The sequence below is a fragment of the Pinus tabuliformis genome, chromosome 3_2 (assembly GCF_031772625.1).
Source record: "Pinus tabuliformis cultivar Carrire ecotype Pingquan chromosome 3_2, CPIR1, whole genome shotgun sequence".
NCBI lineage: Eukaryota > Viridiplantae > Streptophyta > Pinopsida > Pinales > Pinaceae > Pinus > Pinus tabuliformis.
Genome location: NC_142302.1, coordinates 157,754,334 through 157,773,192, shown reverse-complemented (window position 1 = coordinate 157,773,192; position 18,859 = coordinate 157,754,334). Strand labels below are relative to the sequence as shown.

Below are 18,859 nucleotides of genomic sequence, written 5' to 3'. Positions count from 1 at the left end.
GCAAGCAAGCTCCATCTTTCAAAACCTTCTCGGAAAGGGTTTGGGTCACTCATATCCATTGACTTATCATCCATTAGTGACTCCAGAGTCCATACATATCGGGTTTCCTCCCATCAGTGAAAGTCTATAAATAGAAGGGAGCCTTAACTGAGGTGACAATGGGCTAAGACTCCATTTGTTGCCCTTGGCCTAACATTTTCCCTTTAGGGTGTTGATTTGTGTAGCTTGGGAGGTACTCCAAGCCCTAATGTTCGAGGGTTGGAAGTCAAAGCTCCACAAGTAGGCTTAGAACCCAAGCCTGGGGTTTTGCACCCATAGATGTTTGGGCCAAAACCGTGACGAGTCTTCAACATGTGATGGATGAGGATGATAGCTCTCGGCGAGACGATTCTAACGCAATGAGAATCATCCGATTCTGGGTTGTTGTTGAGGAGGTATGAATTTTTGAAGGTTATGTTGGGTTTTGCACTTGATCGTCTAGGTCGGCCTAAGGTTAGGAAGGCTTAATGGCAGTTGTTCAAGCCCTAGAATGTGACGTTTTGGAGCCCCTCTTTAGTATAAATAGAGGGTGAATGTGAGAGCATTAGCTCATCCATGTGTGCAACACTTGCCTCATAAGAGCTTGTTGGAGTGCCCTAGCCACATCAAGGAGGCAGAACAACGCGTTAATTTGAGGTCTATTTCAGGGTTGTTTGAAGATTGAAGTTGTTGTTGAGGAGGCGGGGAATGTTGGAGGTTAGGCCGAGTTGAGGAGGCTCCTTGCAGGCCTGTTTTGGGAGACATTTCAGGAGCACCGAAATGTTGGAGTGAAGGCCGCAGTGCCTTGTTGGAGGGCCGCAAGAGGAGGGGTCTGTTTGAGGGTTTGTTGTGGTGGGACAACCCTCAAAAGAGGCTATTGTAGGCAGTTTGAAGGGCTGTAAGACAATCATTGTCATAACAGGGAGGATAATCCTTGTTAAGGGCTAGAAACTGCCCATACATTGCAGCGTGGAGGGAGATCCTTTCACTAAAGGACAACCACAATCCTTAGGGGCAATTATGGGCAGGAATAAGGGTTGGAAGAGGGACTGTCATGATGCCCTAGTTTGCAGTGGTGGAGCAACCTTCAAACAGTGGATAGAGGTATGTATTTTAGTGAATGTTTGCAAGTGTTGGATCCTAGTTTGAGGATCAGTCTTGGATAGTTTATTGGGCAGCTTGTGAAAGTCGAAGAGGAGGGGCAGACATCATGGTTAGATGCCCTAAACCAGTGATAGTTTCCACAGTGATTGGGCAACAGCTTGGATCAGTTTGATGGTTTGCTTGTAGGAGGCCTTAGGAGTTGTTTGGAGGAGCCCACGTGGATTGTTGGGAGGCCTACCAATCAACCAAGGTGATAGTAGATACATCAGATTGTGAGGCAAGAGGACAACAACAAGGAGTGTTGCAGATGTTCCCTTGGTTGATGAGTTGATGGTGTCCTAGGAGAGGACAAGTTGTTGGTGCCCAGATTTGTGCAATAGCTCCTCTATTGTAGAGCAAAGGGTAGATTGGTGGAGTCTGTGGGCAACCATGTGTAAGGGTCTCCTAGGTGTGGGGATGCCCTAACTAGGTGTAGATGCTACAATGTGGACTTGGTCTCTCATGGACTGTTGGAGGGCAGCGTGAGAGAAGACCAAGTGTGGACGAGATTGGGCACTTATGGTTTGCTGGAGGACAGCGTGATAATGTCCAAGTTGGAACCCGGTGAGCAACATCTTGATGGACCTAAGTTGCAGGAAACGTGGGGGGAGGGGTCTTTCAGGCAGGAAACGGAAACGAAACTGGGAAACGCGTACGGTATGGCCTGGAAACGCGTTTCCGGCCGTACTGCCACGTTTCCCGTAGTTGTGAGAGTGGAAATTGTTGAGCTCAAGGGTCTGATCAACCAGGAGCAGTTTGTGGAGCCCGAGACGCGTGTGTGGAGAAGGACATCTACAGTAGAAGATGGGCAGTCCTCCTAGCCCGTGTTCATTGTGGGAGATGAACATCTTGCAGTGATAGGTGGCAACCCTCTGTGCCCTATGTTGGTCTTCATCGGAGCAGTGCAGGAAGACCATAGTGGGCTGAAGTCCTTGAGTAGCTGAGGAGCAGCAGTGGGCAGATTGAGAGTTGTTCACAAGTGGAGCTGTAAATAACTCGACAAGAGTCTCGATGTATTGTGGCCTTGATGGACTAAGGCACAACTAGAGAGCAGATTGGCAGCTGAGATTCAGTGGCCAGATGGACTTGGAGCATTGATAGAGATAGGAGGTGCAGATCAGGAGCCGAAGGACCGGGCAAGTACAGGGTACGACCGAGAGGAGCTATCTTGTTGAGGACATATTGGATGTCGATGGACTGACACCAAGTCCCAATTTTGTATCTTGTACTAGTGGATGTATAAGGGCCATTATCCCTGGTACAGGAGCCCTAGACTGTTGTATTATATGTTGTTTAATATAACGAAGTTGGGTTGAAAAATGTAAACAACTGTTTATATTTTGTGCGTGTGATTTATTGTTGTTTATATTCCATTGTTTAAAGTAGTATCATTGAGATTTTGGTTTGGTAGCGTCAGAGATTTTAAGATTCTATCCTAGACCCAAGATTGTGGAAATTCAACATAGGGATCCCCCTTAGGTCCCCTGCTAGTTTGAACGGTAATAGGGCAAAAGGACATAGAGGAGCAGAGTAGTGGTGGCATCACTACTGGTACCTAGGGAGATTCACTCCTCGGGTCCCTCAGGGAGGATTTGGAAGGGATATCCATTCATCAGACGGTATGGTGATGCGATGGTGGAGGTGATGATGCCGGTCGGGTGTGAGCCGATGCGTACTCTTACAACTTTAGGCCATGACATCCAGGGATGTCTAGGAGCATCCAATGTTGAGCAGTGGTTTGCAAGTGGGGATGGAGATGCGTGGTGGTGTGCCGTAGTGTGTTGGATTACATTGTGGAGTAGGAGGAGCATCTCACTTCGCATTGAGTACATGCGGGGAGTGATAGATACAATGACACAGGTAGGACACGAGACAGTATAGGATGGTATAGCAGTAGCAGGGGGTATCCATTAGTGTGCAAGGATAGGTTGCGGTGTACAGTGGCATGCCAAGGAGTACGGGGATACTTGGTGGTATGCAATGGCACATGGTATGGCACAACGAGCTCTTGGAGCGTTGCCTCTAAGGAGTCTTATGGTCAGAGACATTATGGGTACCACCATTGGGTGCAGTTCACCCAATATTGATGAGGATGCTGTTGAGCATCTAGGGATGACATGTTCAGCGAAGATAGGTCTTCGATTGGGTTATCAACAGATTCGAGGTAGAGAGAGGGATGTCCATAGGAATACTTTTCAGTATCCTTGCAGACTCTTGATCATACCCTTGGGGACCTACCCACCCATCACTCTCTAGTATTGATTATAGTTGCAGAACATTTGGTTGCTGCCCCTTGATGCTCTTAGGACAGGAAACATGACATGGGAGGCTCACCCTAGGTAGTTGGATGAGACACATTGTGTTATGGGCAGGAGGGAGACTCTCCAGTTGAGACATTTGGTGGGTGCACGCGCTGACAGATACAGGCTTAGGGATGGCATGGTTTACAGCCGAGGTAGCATATGTTCCACCCCTAGGTTCACACTTGGGGAGGTGATTGCGAAGGAGATGCATGAGGTGTAGTGGTTGGAGGCATTGTATGAGCATGAGGTGTAGTGGATGGTAGACTTCGTCTACAGGCAAATGTTTAGACTCCAGGGAGTATCGAGGTGTGCTTTCAGGAGGTAGGATCACAGATTTCACGATGTGGTATGTAAGGCGCAGGCCAGTTTTGATTATATCAAGTTGATTCATGATATGCAAAGTCTATATATTGATTACATACAGGGAGTAGAGATGTGGAACAAGAGGGTTCAAACAATGATCAAGACTATGTCGCAGCAGATCTGGTTATGGGATCCAGGGATTCATTTGGCTGACAAGTCACTCCATTTCGTGATGAGCAGGGTCATGGCAGAGGGTGATCTAGCTCACTTTGGGGTTGACACATGGGGGATCGCTGAGGCCTCCATTGTATGGCGAGGCAGGTTTTTCTAGTTGCTGTTCAGGATCGGGATTAGCAATGGAAGGGTAGATATTGACATCATACAGATACCTAGGTAAGATGAGCTTGGCCTTCATCGATATTTTGCCACCAGGTTTTAGGGGAGGAGGATACAGTGTGTGCCCGATGGACAACCTGTTAGAATCAGAGTGTGCAGCGACAACATGGTGGCACCCTTCTGAGACTAGCATGGGACCCAAGCATCATAGTACTTGACAGCTCAACGATCTTTAGGGATGAGCTGGCTACTATAGGGGAAGATCATTCAAATCTTCCATTGGGCTTTAGTGACTCGCTGATGGCATGGGGAACTTCATCAGCATGGCAGGTTGGTCAACAGGAGGATATCAGGGGAAGCTCATGCGGGAGAGACTTCATCCTCACAAGGATTGGGTTGTATCTTCAGGAGTTTACTCTTGGAGTGCATGAGGTGGACTACTCGGTAGGGTAGCTCCATGGGGAGTTGGATAGAGTCCTACATTATCATGATGCTCTACTTAGTGGCAGTAAGCAGAGGGTGTCTAGTGCATATGTCAAGCCAGACAGTGATTGGAGCTAGGGATGCTTCATGTTGATTAGGATGGCTTGGGATCTTGGTATCGAGAGATTTCCCCATGGCAGGATAGTGCAGAGATCAAAGATGACTCAATGACACATTTGGGACCCCGATTTTGGTTGTAGTAACTGTTTGGGTCATCTAATCGAGAGGGTGCTTGTTTAGGCATATTGCTTGAGGACAAGCAATTTTTGGTGGGGAGCACTGTAATATCCCAAAATTTGATTTTCCGCATTAGAGACAATTTTGGAGAAGGGGAGAAATTTCTGACATTTGGGGCTTAGGAGAAAAAAAGAAAATAATAGCTTTAGTGGAGACCACAAGGAGATAAAATTTGACGTAAGTGGCAATTCACACTAGTGAGAAGAGAGAGAGAAAGGAAGGGGTGCGAATTAGTGGAAGGTGGGGACCACCAAGGGAGAGAGGGCCAACAATTATAGATAGAGCTTAGAGGTCTCCAATTGGTATCTTTGATCATTTGGCAATTTAACATTATTTCTCTTGAGTTGCTTAACCAAGACAACTGTGCTGTTCAACACGAGGAATTCCCGAGCGGGGAATTCCACCTTCATTTCAGAGAACTTCGAGTGTCTCCCTAGTGAGGCAACTTGGGGAGCTCAACTTATAGTTTCCATTGGGCATAATTGTAGGTTACTTCAACTAGTACGTGTTCCTTCTAGGGTGTAGAGGTGGCTCGAATTGCTTGTGGGGAGATCAGTTATGGAGGAGCAGAACACCGGAGGATTTGCAGGTATTTTCCCTTATTTTAGCCGGAGATTTTTGTGGTGATTAGTAGGGTTGAGTTTGAGGGAATTCTTGGGGTCGAAATTCTACATTTCTAGAAGTGTGCAGGGGTTTCCAAGCAAGCTTGCACAGAGGATGGAGGGAGGGATAGAAGTTGAGGAGAGATAAGGGTCAGAGATTGGAGGTGTTCCTCAACGGAGAATTTAGCCAGAGTTGGGATAGATTTTCAGTGGTGCATTTGGGCTTAAGTCAGCAATATCAGTACTGTGGGGTGTTTTTTGGCCAAATTGGACGATTTGCATTTGTTGGTGGTCACCGGGGGTCAGTGGATACCCAAACCCTTTTTGGGTTTTTGTGGGTTTGGTGAGGGGAGTCTGGGGCTAATTTTATAGAATTTTCTGGGCGATATTCAAGCATGAAATCTTCATTCTTATAGTAGGGCGAATTGCTAGTTAGCTAGGGAAATTGCACCACTTTATGGGTTTGGTTTTGGCTTGGAGGTAAGGCCAAACCATTTCTGGGTATTTTCAAGTTTGAGGAGAGGAGCTCACGATTGCAATATCAAACCATTCCGAGCATTATTTTGAGCAGAATGTCCAATTCCATTTGGTAGTCTGTAGGAGATTTCCTGGGTAGTGCGAATTATCAGTTTGGAACCATTTCAATAGTTGGATCAACGAGATTGCACTTGGGGTTTGCATTGCTTGCTTGGCAAGCCTAAGTTCCATTGTTCTCTCATTTTGTACACATATTTCCCCATATTAATAAAATGGCTCATATATTCTGCTCATATTTACTGGTGTTCTAATTTGGGTGCTTGATTTTATATTTTTCTTTTTGTTCCTAGTTCATAGCTCTATATTTACTATTATTTTCCAGTTAGGAATATTACAGAGGTGGACTCAACTCTTTGGCAATGACGCTGGAAATGTTGTCTCAAAATATAGCAGGCCTTGTGAGAGGACTCACAAGGCAAAATCCAGACCTTGTTGCACCAATAAGGTAGATTGCAACTGTCACCTCAACAATCTTCCTCCTTCTCTTTAGTGGAATTGCATCCCAAGGGAGGCTTCCGAGTGATCACCTAAGAGGGTATTCATTGTTATAAGGTTCAAGGTGATAAAAACAAAGGCTAAGTGAAGAGACTCTTTAATGGAGAAAATCTCAATTTTTCTTATTAAGAAGTAGTGTAACATCATACACCAAGCCTAGAGGGGGGAAATATGGCATAGGGTTCATTGATATATAGCAACAATGGAGTTACTAGGCACATATGAGTAAAAGAAGGGGTTTACTAAATATATGACCAACAATGGAATAAAGCAAACCCTCAATATAAGCCTCAAGTTGAAGCTCTAGCTAGGTTAGGGTTTCAAGGGCACAAAAATACTGAGAAGAGGATGCCATCATCCCTATTGGAGTAAGTTTCACCATGCAAAAGGCTAGATTTTAAGTTAAAAGGATCAACAAGGCAAAAGTTAGGTTTTATCACCTAAAGCGTCCACAATAGCCCCAAATGAAATCTGCCCTATCTAAATGCCGTAGGGGCCTGCCTTAGGCTTAGAAAATAGAAAAAAGGAAATATATTAAAGTCTTTCAAGTTTTTAATCAACACAAAGGTTGCTAGTGCCTAATCCTACTTGGGTGATGGAGTTTTTAGGCCTGCTTCAAGAGATAATGGATAAATGCTTGGAGCAAGGGAGAAACCTCTTGTTTTCACTTATATAAACCCTAATTATCTCTTTTGTGAGGGGAGAAATTAAATAAGGGAAGCTCACTAGGAGGTCTCATATGGATTTCAAGGAAGAAACTTTCAACATGCAAAAAGTACCCAAGATTTTGCATAACAATTTGCATTTAGACATGGAGCATAGAAAAACCCTAGCGATACTTAATTACATGTAAAACAATGAAAAATATGTAATAAACTTACACTTCTTCCATGAAAAAGGTTTCTTTTAATCCCAAAAAGACATCTCCAAGACAAAATCCAATCTCCACTAGCAAGAGCACCATAAAAAGTACATCTCCACAAGTAGCGAGCTTAACAAAGGCTAAGTTGAGCTCTCAAGAAGAGGCCAAAATTCAAGTGTGATGATGAAAAGTAACAAGAGAGTGATCCTCAAAATATATGAGGTCTACCACTCATAATTAGTAGGCTAGTAGCCTAAAATCCCTATGACCTTTGTTAGTTGCTGGTCTGTTTGACCTAGCTTGACTGGAAAAAACAGATTGTATCTCTTGTTGAATTGGACAATTTCCCTATGAAAGGTTGCTGGGTTTTTCCCTAGTTAGGGTTTTGTCAGGGTAAAAATTTGTGTCTCTTGTGTTTGGCTCTCTTCATGATTCTACTGTCATTATTGTTTTACAGTTGGGATTGTCTATGTGTAGTTGCTTAATGATGAACGTGACACGAAGAATTAATTAAGAAATCATTGGAAGTAATTATCAGACTAGAGTATCATAAAAAGTCAACAGTTATCAGTGTAGAAACTCTGAGCACTAGTGTCATTTTGTTGACTTTCTTTTGTTTACTGATTGTTTTGGTCAAGTGATGATGTTGAAGGGATGACCATCTCTTGTTCTTTGTGCTGACCCTGGATATACAGAAACACATGATACTGAGCTGAAATCATCTATATTTAACATGCTAGAATCTCGATACATGATAGAGTTGAAGAGAGTTTTCTAGCTTGCTTCTGTCATAGTGTGTCTTTCCTATTCTTTTGGATTTACAAGTCATTCTACCTGAGCTTGAAATTCTAAATTCCAAAATATTTTTACCTTGTCATCTCAAAGAACATTCATACTGCCTTGTCATCTCGAACAACAGGCAATGGGATAAAAAGTACAAGAGGATGCACATTTTAATGGCACTGCTTCTCTACCTTGGCTGCCATTTTGTGATTGGCTGTCTCTTCATGATTCTACTGTTATTATTGTTTTACAATTGGGATTTTCTATGTGTAGTTGCTTAATGATGAATGTGACACAAGAAGAATTAATTAAGAAATCATTGGAAATAATTATCAGACTAGAAGATCATAAAAAATCAACAGTTATCAGTGTAGAAACTCTGAGCACTAGTGTCATTTTGTTGACTTTCTTTTGTTTACTGATTGTTTTGGTTAAGTGATGAGATTGAAGGGATGACCATCTCTTGTTCTTTGTGCTGACCCTGGATATACAGAAACACATGATACTGAGCTGAAATCATCTACATTTAACATGCTAGAATCTCGATACATGATAGAGTTGAAGAGAGTTTTCTAGCTTGCTTCTGTCATAGTGTGTCTTTCCTATTCTTTTGCATTTGCAAGTCATTCTACTTGAGCTGGAAATTCTAAATTCCAAAATATTTTTACCTTGTCATCTCAAAGAACATTCATACTGCCTTGTCATCTCGAACAACAGGCAATGGGATAAAAAATACAAGAGGATGCACATTTTAATGGCGCCGCTTCTCTACCTTGGCTGCCATTTTGTGATAGTTCCATGTTTGATGCTTGCTTGTATTTCATTAACACTTCCATGTTTATTCTTGCTCACCTTTTGAGACTACTCATAGGAAATAGCTATGCATGCCTCAGAGACTCATGGCTCTATATCCTATCATATCTATTAGATGACCTTGTATTTGTTCCATTATTGATACTGATATAAATTTTTTTAACAAAGATAACAAGTATTATTCAGAAAGTTTATTTTTGTCCTTGCACTGCAAATGGACTCTGGAGCTATTTCCTCTGACCATTTCTCATAGTCTCTGTAATAAGTATTCATATTTTTTTTTACGAGGGTGATCCTGTATAAATGTTAAGACTAGGAGATATGATGAATGCTGGCCTTTTTTTGAGATTGTGTATTTTCAAAGACATACTTTTCTTCTGCATAAATTGACATACATTGTGTGGAGAGTGGTAGCATATGTGTGCACTCTGCACTCTTGCATAAATATCCCAAATATGAGCACAGAAAGTCAACACTGAGACCAAGAATGACAAGAAACTGTTGTCAAACTCTTGGTCATATCAGATTAACTGATTATCCTCCCAAAATCAATTACACCATTGTTATTATAGCTCCTTTTCCCAAAATTGTTTTCTTATTAAAGTCTGGTTACAGTGAGAAGATTGTTTATTTATGTATATTTATTTGTTTAAACTATTTTGTCCTGCAGCAAGCAGCAAGCTCTCTGTCTGAGGTGAACCAGTCTCCAACTCTTAGATCTGTACTTGGACCTATAAATGATGTTCTTGTTCAGGGTACATTTCTTCGGCATAAGGACAAAGATGTGAGACTTCTTGTGTCTGCATGCTTCAGTGAAATGATGCGAATATTGGCACCTGATCCACCTTACAGTGATGATGTGTTGAAGGTATATGCTACCTCATGTTCACCTGCAAGCTTTCCTTTGATTGGCTGAATTATTGTATGTTGAAACCAATACCCTTAGGTGTCTTGTAAACTTTTGGTATTCTGCTAAAATGCACAATATTGATGTTATTCGAGTAAAAGTTTATCTTGAGCATGCTTATTGTCAGAAGGAATCTTGAAGTTTTTCCCTGTTTGTGATGGCAGTTTGGAACCAAAGATAAGTTATCTTACATTAAGTCTAACACCTGTAGATGTATTATAGACACTTGGTTTTCTGCTACAATGCAGAATATCGATGTTATCTGAGTAAATTTATCTCGAGCATCCTTATCATCAGAATGAATCTCATAGTTTTTTGCTATTTGTGATGGAAGTTTAGAATTTTCTGGCAGAGTCCAGCCCATTTTTGTGCTGTGGGCTTTTACTTGAAGTTTTCCAGCTCAGTGGTTGATTCTCAAGTTTCAACCACTTTATTTCTGCGGCTTTCCACCTATATGCTTACCTTCTTGCTTGACATACAACAGGAATTCTCCATGGGAGTTATCCCTTCTTCCCTGACAGGGGGAGATACGCTAGAGGGCTGCTATAGCTCGGGGTTATATGATGTAGCCTCTTCTAGACCCATTGTTCAGCACAGAAAATGACTCTAAAAAGCTAAAAAGAGAAAAAAGCCCAAGAGGTTAACTCAACTGGTTGTTGCCATTGTCATTGGTCATTTGGCTTGTTCTGTGCTGGCTGGTTACCATTTGAATCCCCCTAGGTGAGACACACTAGTCTATGCCAACGAGTTTACTAAGGATGCTGTCATTGAATGTGGGGAAGCATTTCTTGGGTTTCCCCACTAGATTTTCTGTGGAAAAGCTATGCGCACACACGCACACTAGGACTTCTACTGACTTTTTATTTTCCTTCCAACCTTTTTGTTTTGGAGGTTCTTGAGGAAACACAGCCTGAAGGGCTGCACTGTATAGAGTTGACTTCCCTCAGGTTAGGTGTTAGGTCTGAGGGGTTACTATTCTGCCAAAATCATCCGTGACTTGCTCACTGCTGTACCCCTTTCAAACTCATGCCATTCAGGTGGGCCAGACCACACCAAAATTGGAACCTTTGTTGATGGCTTAATACTCCATCAACCTCACCTGTAGACCAATGCCCCATTTGCTCCTTTCCCACCCTCATTTTCCTTTATGAATATTTCTGGGTTTTCGTACCTTTTTTATGCAGATTTTCAGAAGTGTGAATTGATTCTTTCCGGATATTTTGGAAAACATGGATTTGGTGTTGCGGATCCTTTGGATTTCTTGACGATGATAGAAAGCCCAATTTATTAATGCAATTGAGAACTCTAGAACCTATTCTTGTTATTTTGTCTGTAAGTTCAGGGGTTTATATGAGTCTGTTGTATCTCACGTTTATCTTACATATTAAAGCTTTGTATTTGACAGATTGTTGCCAACTTCCCATTCTTGTGTCAAATGTTTTTTGGGTCATGTTACAGGATATTTTCAAGCTTTTTGTTAGTACTTTTGAAGAATTGGATGAGACGGAAGGCCCTTACTTTTCAAGGAGGGTTAGCATACTGGAGACAATCGCAAAAATGAGGTGTTGCGTCTTAATGTTGGACATAGATTGTGAAGATCTAGTTTTGGAAATGTTCCAGGTTTTCTTTGCTGTGGTGAGGTAAGAGGTTTGGAGTCCTCAAGGATTAATTCATGATTTGAAATACATATACTCTGATGTTAACTTAGATCACTGATCACTAAGATATCAGTAGCTTTCATTAACATTTGTGAAGATTCTATGCTTGCAAGGAAATATAGTTTTGTTTGATCTGAGTTACATTTTACAGTTAATGGGTTTAATGTCTTCAGTTAGGCACGGTAGAGTTCCTCTTCTTATATTTTGATTCATGCCATCTGAGGTCATTAGAAGCTATCCAGATTCCAGTGTCAAGGTAGAAGAGTCAGTTTATTTAAAATAATAAGATCACGAATAAGTTCATAATAGTTTAGGTATTGGCTTCAGAATCTCACCTGTTGAGATGAACACAACTTTATAGGATATTCCTCTGCGTTTGGTTATAGATTGGTTATCTGCTTGATATTGTTTGAGATGGTTTATTCTGATGTACATTGCGTAAGTCTAATTAGGAAACTTTTGATTATATATTCTCTTTTTGGCTTTATATTTTAGTCATTGTCATTGTCAGAGATTATTTGAGCCTGATGTGCATGACATAGGTTTAATAAGAATTAACATAAACTGAATAAAAGCAGCATTGAAGGAAATGTTATTACACAAGCGTAGCAATTATCATGGCTTCTATATATCTCATCTTTGGTGTGCACGAGTGCACACTGTATTGCCTTAGAAAGTGCAAGCATACTGTCCATTCTCTGTTGATCAAAATATATTGTAGGTGTGTATTGATGTTGACTAATATTTAATATCTTATTTCGTATTGATTTATGTATTCAATTTCCAAAAGGCTAGAAGTTAAACTGTTTGACTGACTGGGATGGGAATGATCCATATGATAATGGCATTCAATAATCGCACTAAAAAAAGTAGACATAACACATCTATCAATCATTTTTATTCAAGGCAGAGCACTGAGCAATACCATGGATGAGAGACAAGTATAACAAGATTGCAATGAGGCTTAAATGAGATCAATAATTTGTTTATCCATTGTGCATATAATAATTCATTAACTAATGAAAAATATTTATTAATTATCTTGCATTTATTGTTAGGCTTTGTATGTAGTCAGTAGACTAAAAATCTAGTCAAGCACAAGCAACTGACATATTTTCTTGGACATTATCTGTACTGTTCTTGGACATTACATAGGAACAGTTTGACAGCTGTCACCATTTTTAAGATCACAATGCGATCCTATTTTTATGTTATTTTAAATTTATGAATAATCTAGACATACTGGAGGTAAATTAATCCTGTGCTTCAATTGCTGCATTCATGTTTCATGGATTACTTATGGAGATAATCTTTACATTTTCTAGTTTTCTGTTTATAACTTTATATTCCTTCCTTCTGAGGTTGTGGGTACTGCTATGGTTTTTTCTTGTTATCTTCATGTGTCTTGACTCTAGTTTTGAGGTGAATGACAAACATATTGGTATCACTTATCACGTGATTATCGTCAAAAACTGAACTTTAGTGTGAATGAATGCATATTACCATGCCTTAAAATGTGCAAGCACTATGTCTATTCTCTGCTGGTCAAATATATTGTAGCTGTGATTAATGACAAATGTTGAATTTCATTTAAAATTTTATTTTGTATTGCCTTATTTTTTCAATTTCCAAAAGGCTAGAAACTGAACTGCTTTTACTGATTAGGGCCGGAATGATCCATATGACATTGGCATTCGACAATGCCAATGAAATTGACATATTGCTGCTATCAATGTGAGACAGGACGTTGAGGAATACTATTGACGAGAGACCAGTATAACATTAATGTTTTAAATGACATTTATAATTTATTATCTAGATTCTATTTTGCATATAATAATAATCCCTCAACTAATGAAGATTTAAAAAATATTTATCAGTATCTCAAATTTGTAGTTGGGTTTTGTAATCAACATTTACTCAATTTTTTTTAGACTATATCACAGAAACACATTCACAGTTCGTACTGCTTTACATACCACAAGAACTACATTATTCTATTCTCTGTTTAAGTTCTTTTTAGTTTTTTCTACTTTATTCCTAGCGTTTCTTGTTCTCTGTATGCCATCCTTCTCAGATTTGGTCTCGCTTATTGTATTTATTGCATTTTATTGCACCTTTATCTTGACACATAGTCCTGATGATGAATCTTGTTTATGGTTCGAACGTCAACCAAAACGATGAAACTGTGGTTCACTCTACAGTTCTGGGCTCTACTGAATCTAACCGCAAAAATCTGCAAACAGACATTCCTGTTTTGTATCATTTGATTTTTTTTTATATTCTGATGTCCTGGAGGTAAATCCACTTTTTACTTTAATTGTTGCATTCATGTTTCATAGATTGCTTTTTGAGATAATAATCATCATTATTCACAGCTTCACATTTTCTAGTTTTGCAATTCATCTTGCTTCATTCTGAGGTTTTGGGTGCTTCTATGATTTTGTCTTGCTATCCTCAGATCTGTTTGGAATTATAAAGCCAAAATAGATTTGCATTGCTTATCACATATTACAATTTAATTGGGGTGCATGGCAGCATCTGTTACAATGCCCCAATGCCTGAAGAATTGGTAAAGGTGGTGAACGTTGAATGTGTCGAATTTAATTCAGTGACTTGTTTGTGATAGCATGCTTCACAATGCTTTGAGCATTGCTGCATCTTTAATTCATTTCTTGTTGTAAGTGCTTTATTGAAGATTCTTTTGCTTATAAAAACATTCAAATAGAATATAGTAGAGAAGTTATGCCAATTTTATGGCTTATTTGTTCAACTTTGTGTGTTTGTAGAGAAGATCACCCACCAAGTGTTTTACAGAATATGACAGCAATAATGGAATTGATTTTGGAAGAAAGGGGGGATATCTCACAAGCACTATTGGATGTTATTCTTCGCAACCTTTTGAAAGATAGTAGGGTAAGTGCAAGCATGTTTGATACTTAGGCCATACTTTCATATTCTACTCATCTTTCTAAGTTTAATTTTATTCTCATTTTTAAAATGTGAACTATATATCTACCCCCATTTCAATTTTTTTGCTTTCTTATTTTAATTTTTGCATTATATATGATCAAGAATACGGACTTTTGGATTTTCACTGTTCTTGTTTGTACAATATTTTTAGCATGATTAGTATGGACAAAATTAAAGGGGCTGGTGTTGTGCTGTATATGTACTTGTGGTCACTAAGATAGTGAACGAAGTTACTCTCAGGACCACTTATGGCCATGATATTACAGTTATATTTCCAATTATTCAGTCTCTTCTTTAAGATTTTAGATCGTATATTTCTCGCCACAAAGTCACTGGTCATGCTAGTTGTCATTATAATTTTGTTTGGTTTTTAAGTGTTATCTTGAGAGAGAGTGTAGCATTATAACATACCTAATTGATGATAACTGTAGGGTGTGGACCCTATCGCAAAAGGTTTTGAAAGTTTATGGAAGCACATTGATAAAATATTACATAAAACAAAAAAAAATCTCTAATGGACTTGATACTGAACAAATTAGCAGTGTTGCTAAGGTCTTGGAAACTTTCTAGATGGGCACACATAAGGCAGGGATCCACTGCCACCTTGGCTCAGGCTCCCACTATTTAGGCCCAACACCTCCTAAACAACCAAGAGAGAAGTCCTTAAGTTACCCCAACAACTCTGGTATAAGACCAGTGCCTTATGTTGAGTCAAATGAGATGGAGTTGTTCACTTTGTACCTGTTGCCTAGCTGTAAAATTTGTCACTGCAGTAGTAGAATTCTAAACAACAAATATCAGTAGCCAAAATTCGCTAAACAAATAACATGCAACCTATGGGTTTTGGTCTACTCTGAAAATCTTAACCAAAGGTGTTATCTTTTAGTTTGGGTGCTTGGTTAGGAAGATACAGCTCAAAACTACTTGCTGTCTTGTATGGCAGACTGTAAATCCTACATAAAGTAGAGGGAAAACAAATTTAATTGACTGTTACAACCACCCTACAAGTGACAAGACACTCCTAGAGGGTTGGTCTAGGGGGTGGAGAGGTTAGAGGGTTAATGAGTGAAAATTTCAAGTCTGAAATCCTATTGCAGCAACTGGTATTATTTCTTCTATCTGTTAATTAAATTAGCAGTTTATTGCTACGACAACAACGAAATAAACACACTGTAATCTTCACAAAAATACTGCAGAAAATAATAGCAATGGAAACTGAGAAATGCTAGCGCACATAAAATTTGACACAATTATTTTTGGACAAAAGTCAATGGAAAAACCCAACTTGGTAAAACTAGTGCAACAACTGAGGCTTTTATATTATTAAGCAGTAGTGAATTTATCTGAGGACAATCTGGATGTCGAATACTGACTATCCTACAGAGAAAATACTGGCGAAAATATCTCGAGGGAAATTACCCTCACTCCGAGCAATCCTGACACTTGACTGCCACTGAAAATCAAGTCGTCCACCTAGCTCTGTGCAGCTTTTGCGTCACCTTGGCGCGGTCTGGTACAAGCTCAGCCCGCACTCACGCTGCCCACTCTCACTCTGCTTGGAACAACTGAAAATCAATCTGTCTTGTCTGCGACTGACTGGGAAAACTCTTCTCGGTCCTCTGGAACCGAAAACGTCTTCTTCCTTCAGCAAATCAAATTTCCCTCTGAAGCTTCTGCGCTGCCTCTATGCAGCTTCCTGGAGAAATTTCGACCTCTCTGCAAATGCACTCACCAGATCTGGAAATCTTCCTTCGTATTCACTGTCCTTGCACCTCTCTATCTCTGCTTCCTTCTGGCTTGAACTCTTCCGCTTGCTGCCTCTAAAAAATCGAACTGCCCAAGGAAATTGATCTCTGCGTCTCCGCAAGTGTGTTCTCCATCTACCCATCGGCTTCTTCTTATAATCTTCTGTTGGACCACCAACGACCAAGATTAAAACTTAATCAAGGGCCCAAATTATTTCCCGTTGATCCATGTGAGTTTCTAGATGATTCACACCTTATCTCAATTAATTCTAATTAATTAACCAAATTTCCTAATAGGAAATATTAAAAAATAGGCTAATAATCTAATTGAGACACTTCTAGGTGGAATTTTTAGAAACAATTTCTGGGTTATGGAGAGCTCATGTGTTTTAGCCTCACGACAAAGTTTCAAGACTAGAACACCTCTGATGCTACAAAAACTAACACTCCCTCTTAGCGAGGAAGATGTTCTAGTGTTGCACCACTACTGCTACAACACCTTGTCTCTGTATTACCCCTCTGCCATGCTGTTGATGTCTGACCACTGCCCACCAACAACTGTGCAACTCTGATGTTGCTTTTGTGCTGCTGCTAGCATTGCCATATTGCTGCCAACTTTGCATCTCCACTGTAACTCCCTCTCATCTATTGTTGCTGCAACTACAACAATTGCAACTGAGAAGCATCCTAAATACTAAATCAACTATGTTTGTTGCATATGTCTCCTGAGTCCTGACTGCTACTAGCTACTTCATTGTCCACTGAAGAATCTGCGTTGTTGCTGACTCTGCTACTGAGCCTCCTGCTTTGCTGTTAACACTGCACTACGCTTCTCAGCACCCGACTGCTACTAGTCTACAACTATCATTTGGGAATATGACTGCATCAATGACACTGATCCATCTTGCTACTGAATATTGTGGGCCCCTGTAGCCAGGTAATGATCCATGAGAAGGACACCTCAATGGACTTGTTACCCACCATTTTATGGGTGATATCCCTAGTGTTGATTTGGGGTAGCATCAGATGTGCTCTAGCCACGAAATTTGGTGGAAAGATTGGGGCACATGAGATCTCCAATACCCTGAAAGGGTTTGGGCAGATTCTAAACAGTTTAGGAGATATTAAAATAATTAATATTTTTAGTGGAGTCCCTAAGTCTAAACTTAGGGAAAGTAAAATATTAATGTGTATTAATATGAAATTGTGTTAGAATGGTCCAAAAGACATGGATCAAGCCAGATCTAATCTTAGCCGTTGATTAGGGACTTAATCTTGGCCGTTGATATGTCAACGAGAAAAGTTAAAGAGGAGGCTTGAGGGTCACTTGGAGAGCACACCAGAGTGATCAGTGATTCTATTCTCTAGAGTAGGGTTTGCTAAGAGAGATAGAATCAATGATCGGAGTTGCAGCTGAGGGGCATTGAGTACAGAGAGATAGAGAGATAGAGATAGTGCCAGGAGAGTAGCGCAGTAGCCGGGGAGAGTGACACAGTAGTAGCTAAAGCTCACACAGGGCCACACAGAGGTAGCCGGGAGTTGCGCAGAGCCTCCGAGAGGCCAACATTGCTGATGCAGAGGGCCAAAAGGCTGAAGCAGGGCCTCCTAAGGATGATGCAGACCCATCCGGGGTGACGCAGGGCCAGCGCTGGGCAAAGAGGGGTTGACGCAATCTAGAAAGGGTAGACGCTGGGGTTTCTGGGGTAGATTGTAGCTGAGGAGTTGCTGGAAGGATTATCCAGGGTTTCAGCTGGGAAATTTGTCTCAAACTGAGAGGTATTACTGCCAAAGAAATTCTCTGTTGGTTAGGCCAGTTTCGGCACCCAGATTGTACTATGATATTGCTTAATAAGAAAACCCTTAGATAGCTGCACTAGTTTTCCCACATTGGGTTTTTTTGTGGACATTGGTCCAAAAATAACAATGTCATTTGGTGTGATTGTTTTTGTTTCCTTCAGTTGTTGATCTGTAATATGTTGAACATGCACTAGTGTTTATTTTCAGTATTTACATTGTAAATAACTTGTTAAGTAACGAAACAAGTAGGTAGGAATAAATCAGATAAAGTGCATGGAGGGTTTCTAACTAAGTAGACTTAGAAACTTCAACATGGTATCAGAGCGTGATTGCAGATCATAGGAGGACTGAGGACATCAGCCAAGCGGAGCAATAACAACAGAAAACAGTTGTCCCAAGGTGACAGAAGCTGTTTCTAGCAGAGAAGCAACAAGGGAAGGGTGACGCAGTGCCTGCGTCATCAAGGGTGAGTCAGGAAGAGGCAGTGCAGAGGCTAAGGAAGGCAAAGGGAGCCTCATGTAGAGCCACGTAGACGACGGGAGGGCTGATGTAGTTGGCTGAGGAGGCCGGGTTGCTGGTGCCGGGATTGCGCAGAGCTTAGGAGCTTTCACCTTCAGGTTGCTGGGGTTTAGAAAGCTGTGGGAATATTGCAGAGTGGAGCTGGCGAGGTACTGTAGTCAGAACAGTACCTGGCAGAGCAAGGCCAAGAGGACAGAGTTGCTACCGAGGGTTTCTAGCGGAGGAACTCAGATCAGTGGTGCGGTTGCACAAGACGATCAGAGTAGGGGGCATCTCGATAGCGGCAGAAGGATTTCCAAGAGGGAAATCAGGACTTAGGGGGAGTCTAGAAGAGAACTTCCAGAC

General features: G+C 40.8%; 1 protein-coding gene across 2 annotated transcripts in view; it reads left to right on the top strand.

Annotated features, from left to right (window-relative positions):
• LOC149180285 (sister chromatid cohesion protein PDS5 homolog A-like) overlaps positions 1–18,859 on the top strand; it is a 170,300-nt gene that overhangs the window by 47,990 nt on the left and 103,451 nt on the right. For both annotated transcript variants that reach the window (XM_089415997.1, XM_089415998.1), the window contains exons 2-4: positions 9,586–9,783; positions 11,281–11,462; positions 14,270–14,396. In XM_089415997.1, the coding sequence (XP_089272123.1) occupies positions 9,586–9,783; positions 11,281–11,462; positions 14,270–14,396 (507 nt within the window). The remainder of the gene's footprint in view (positions 1–9,585; positions 9,784–11,280; positions 11,463–14,269; positions 14,397–18,859) is intronic.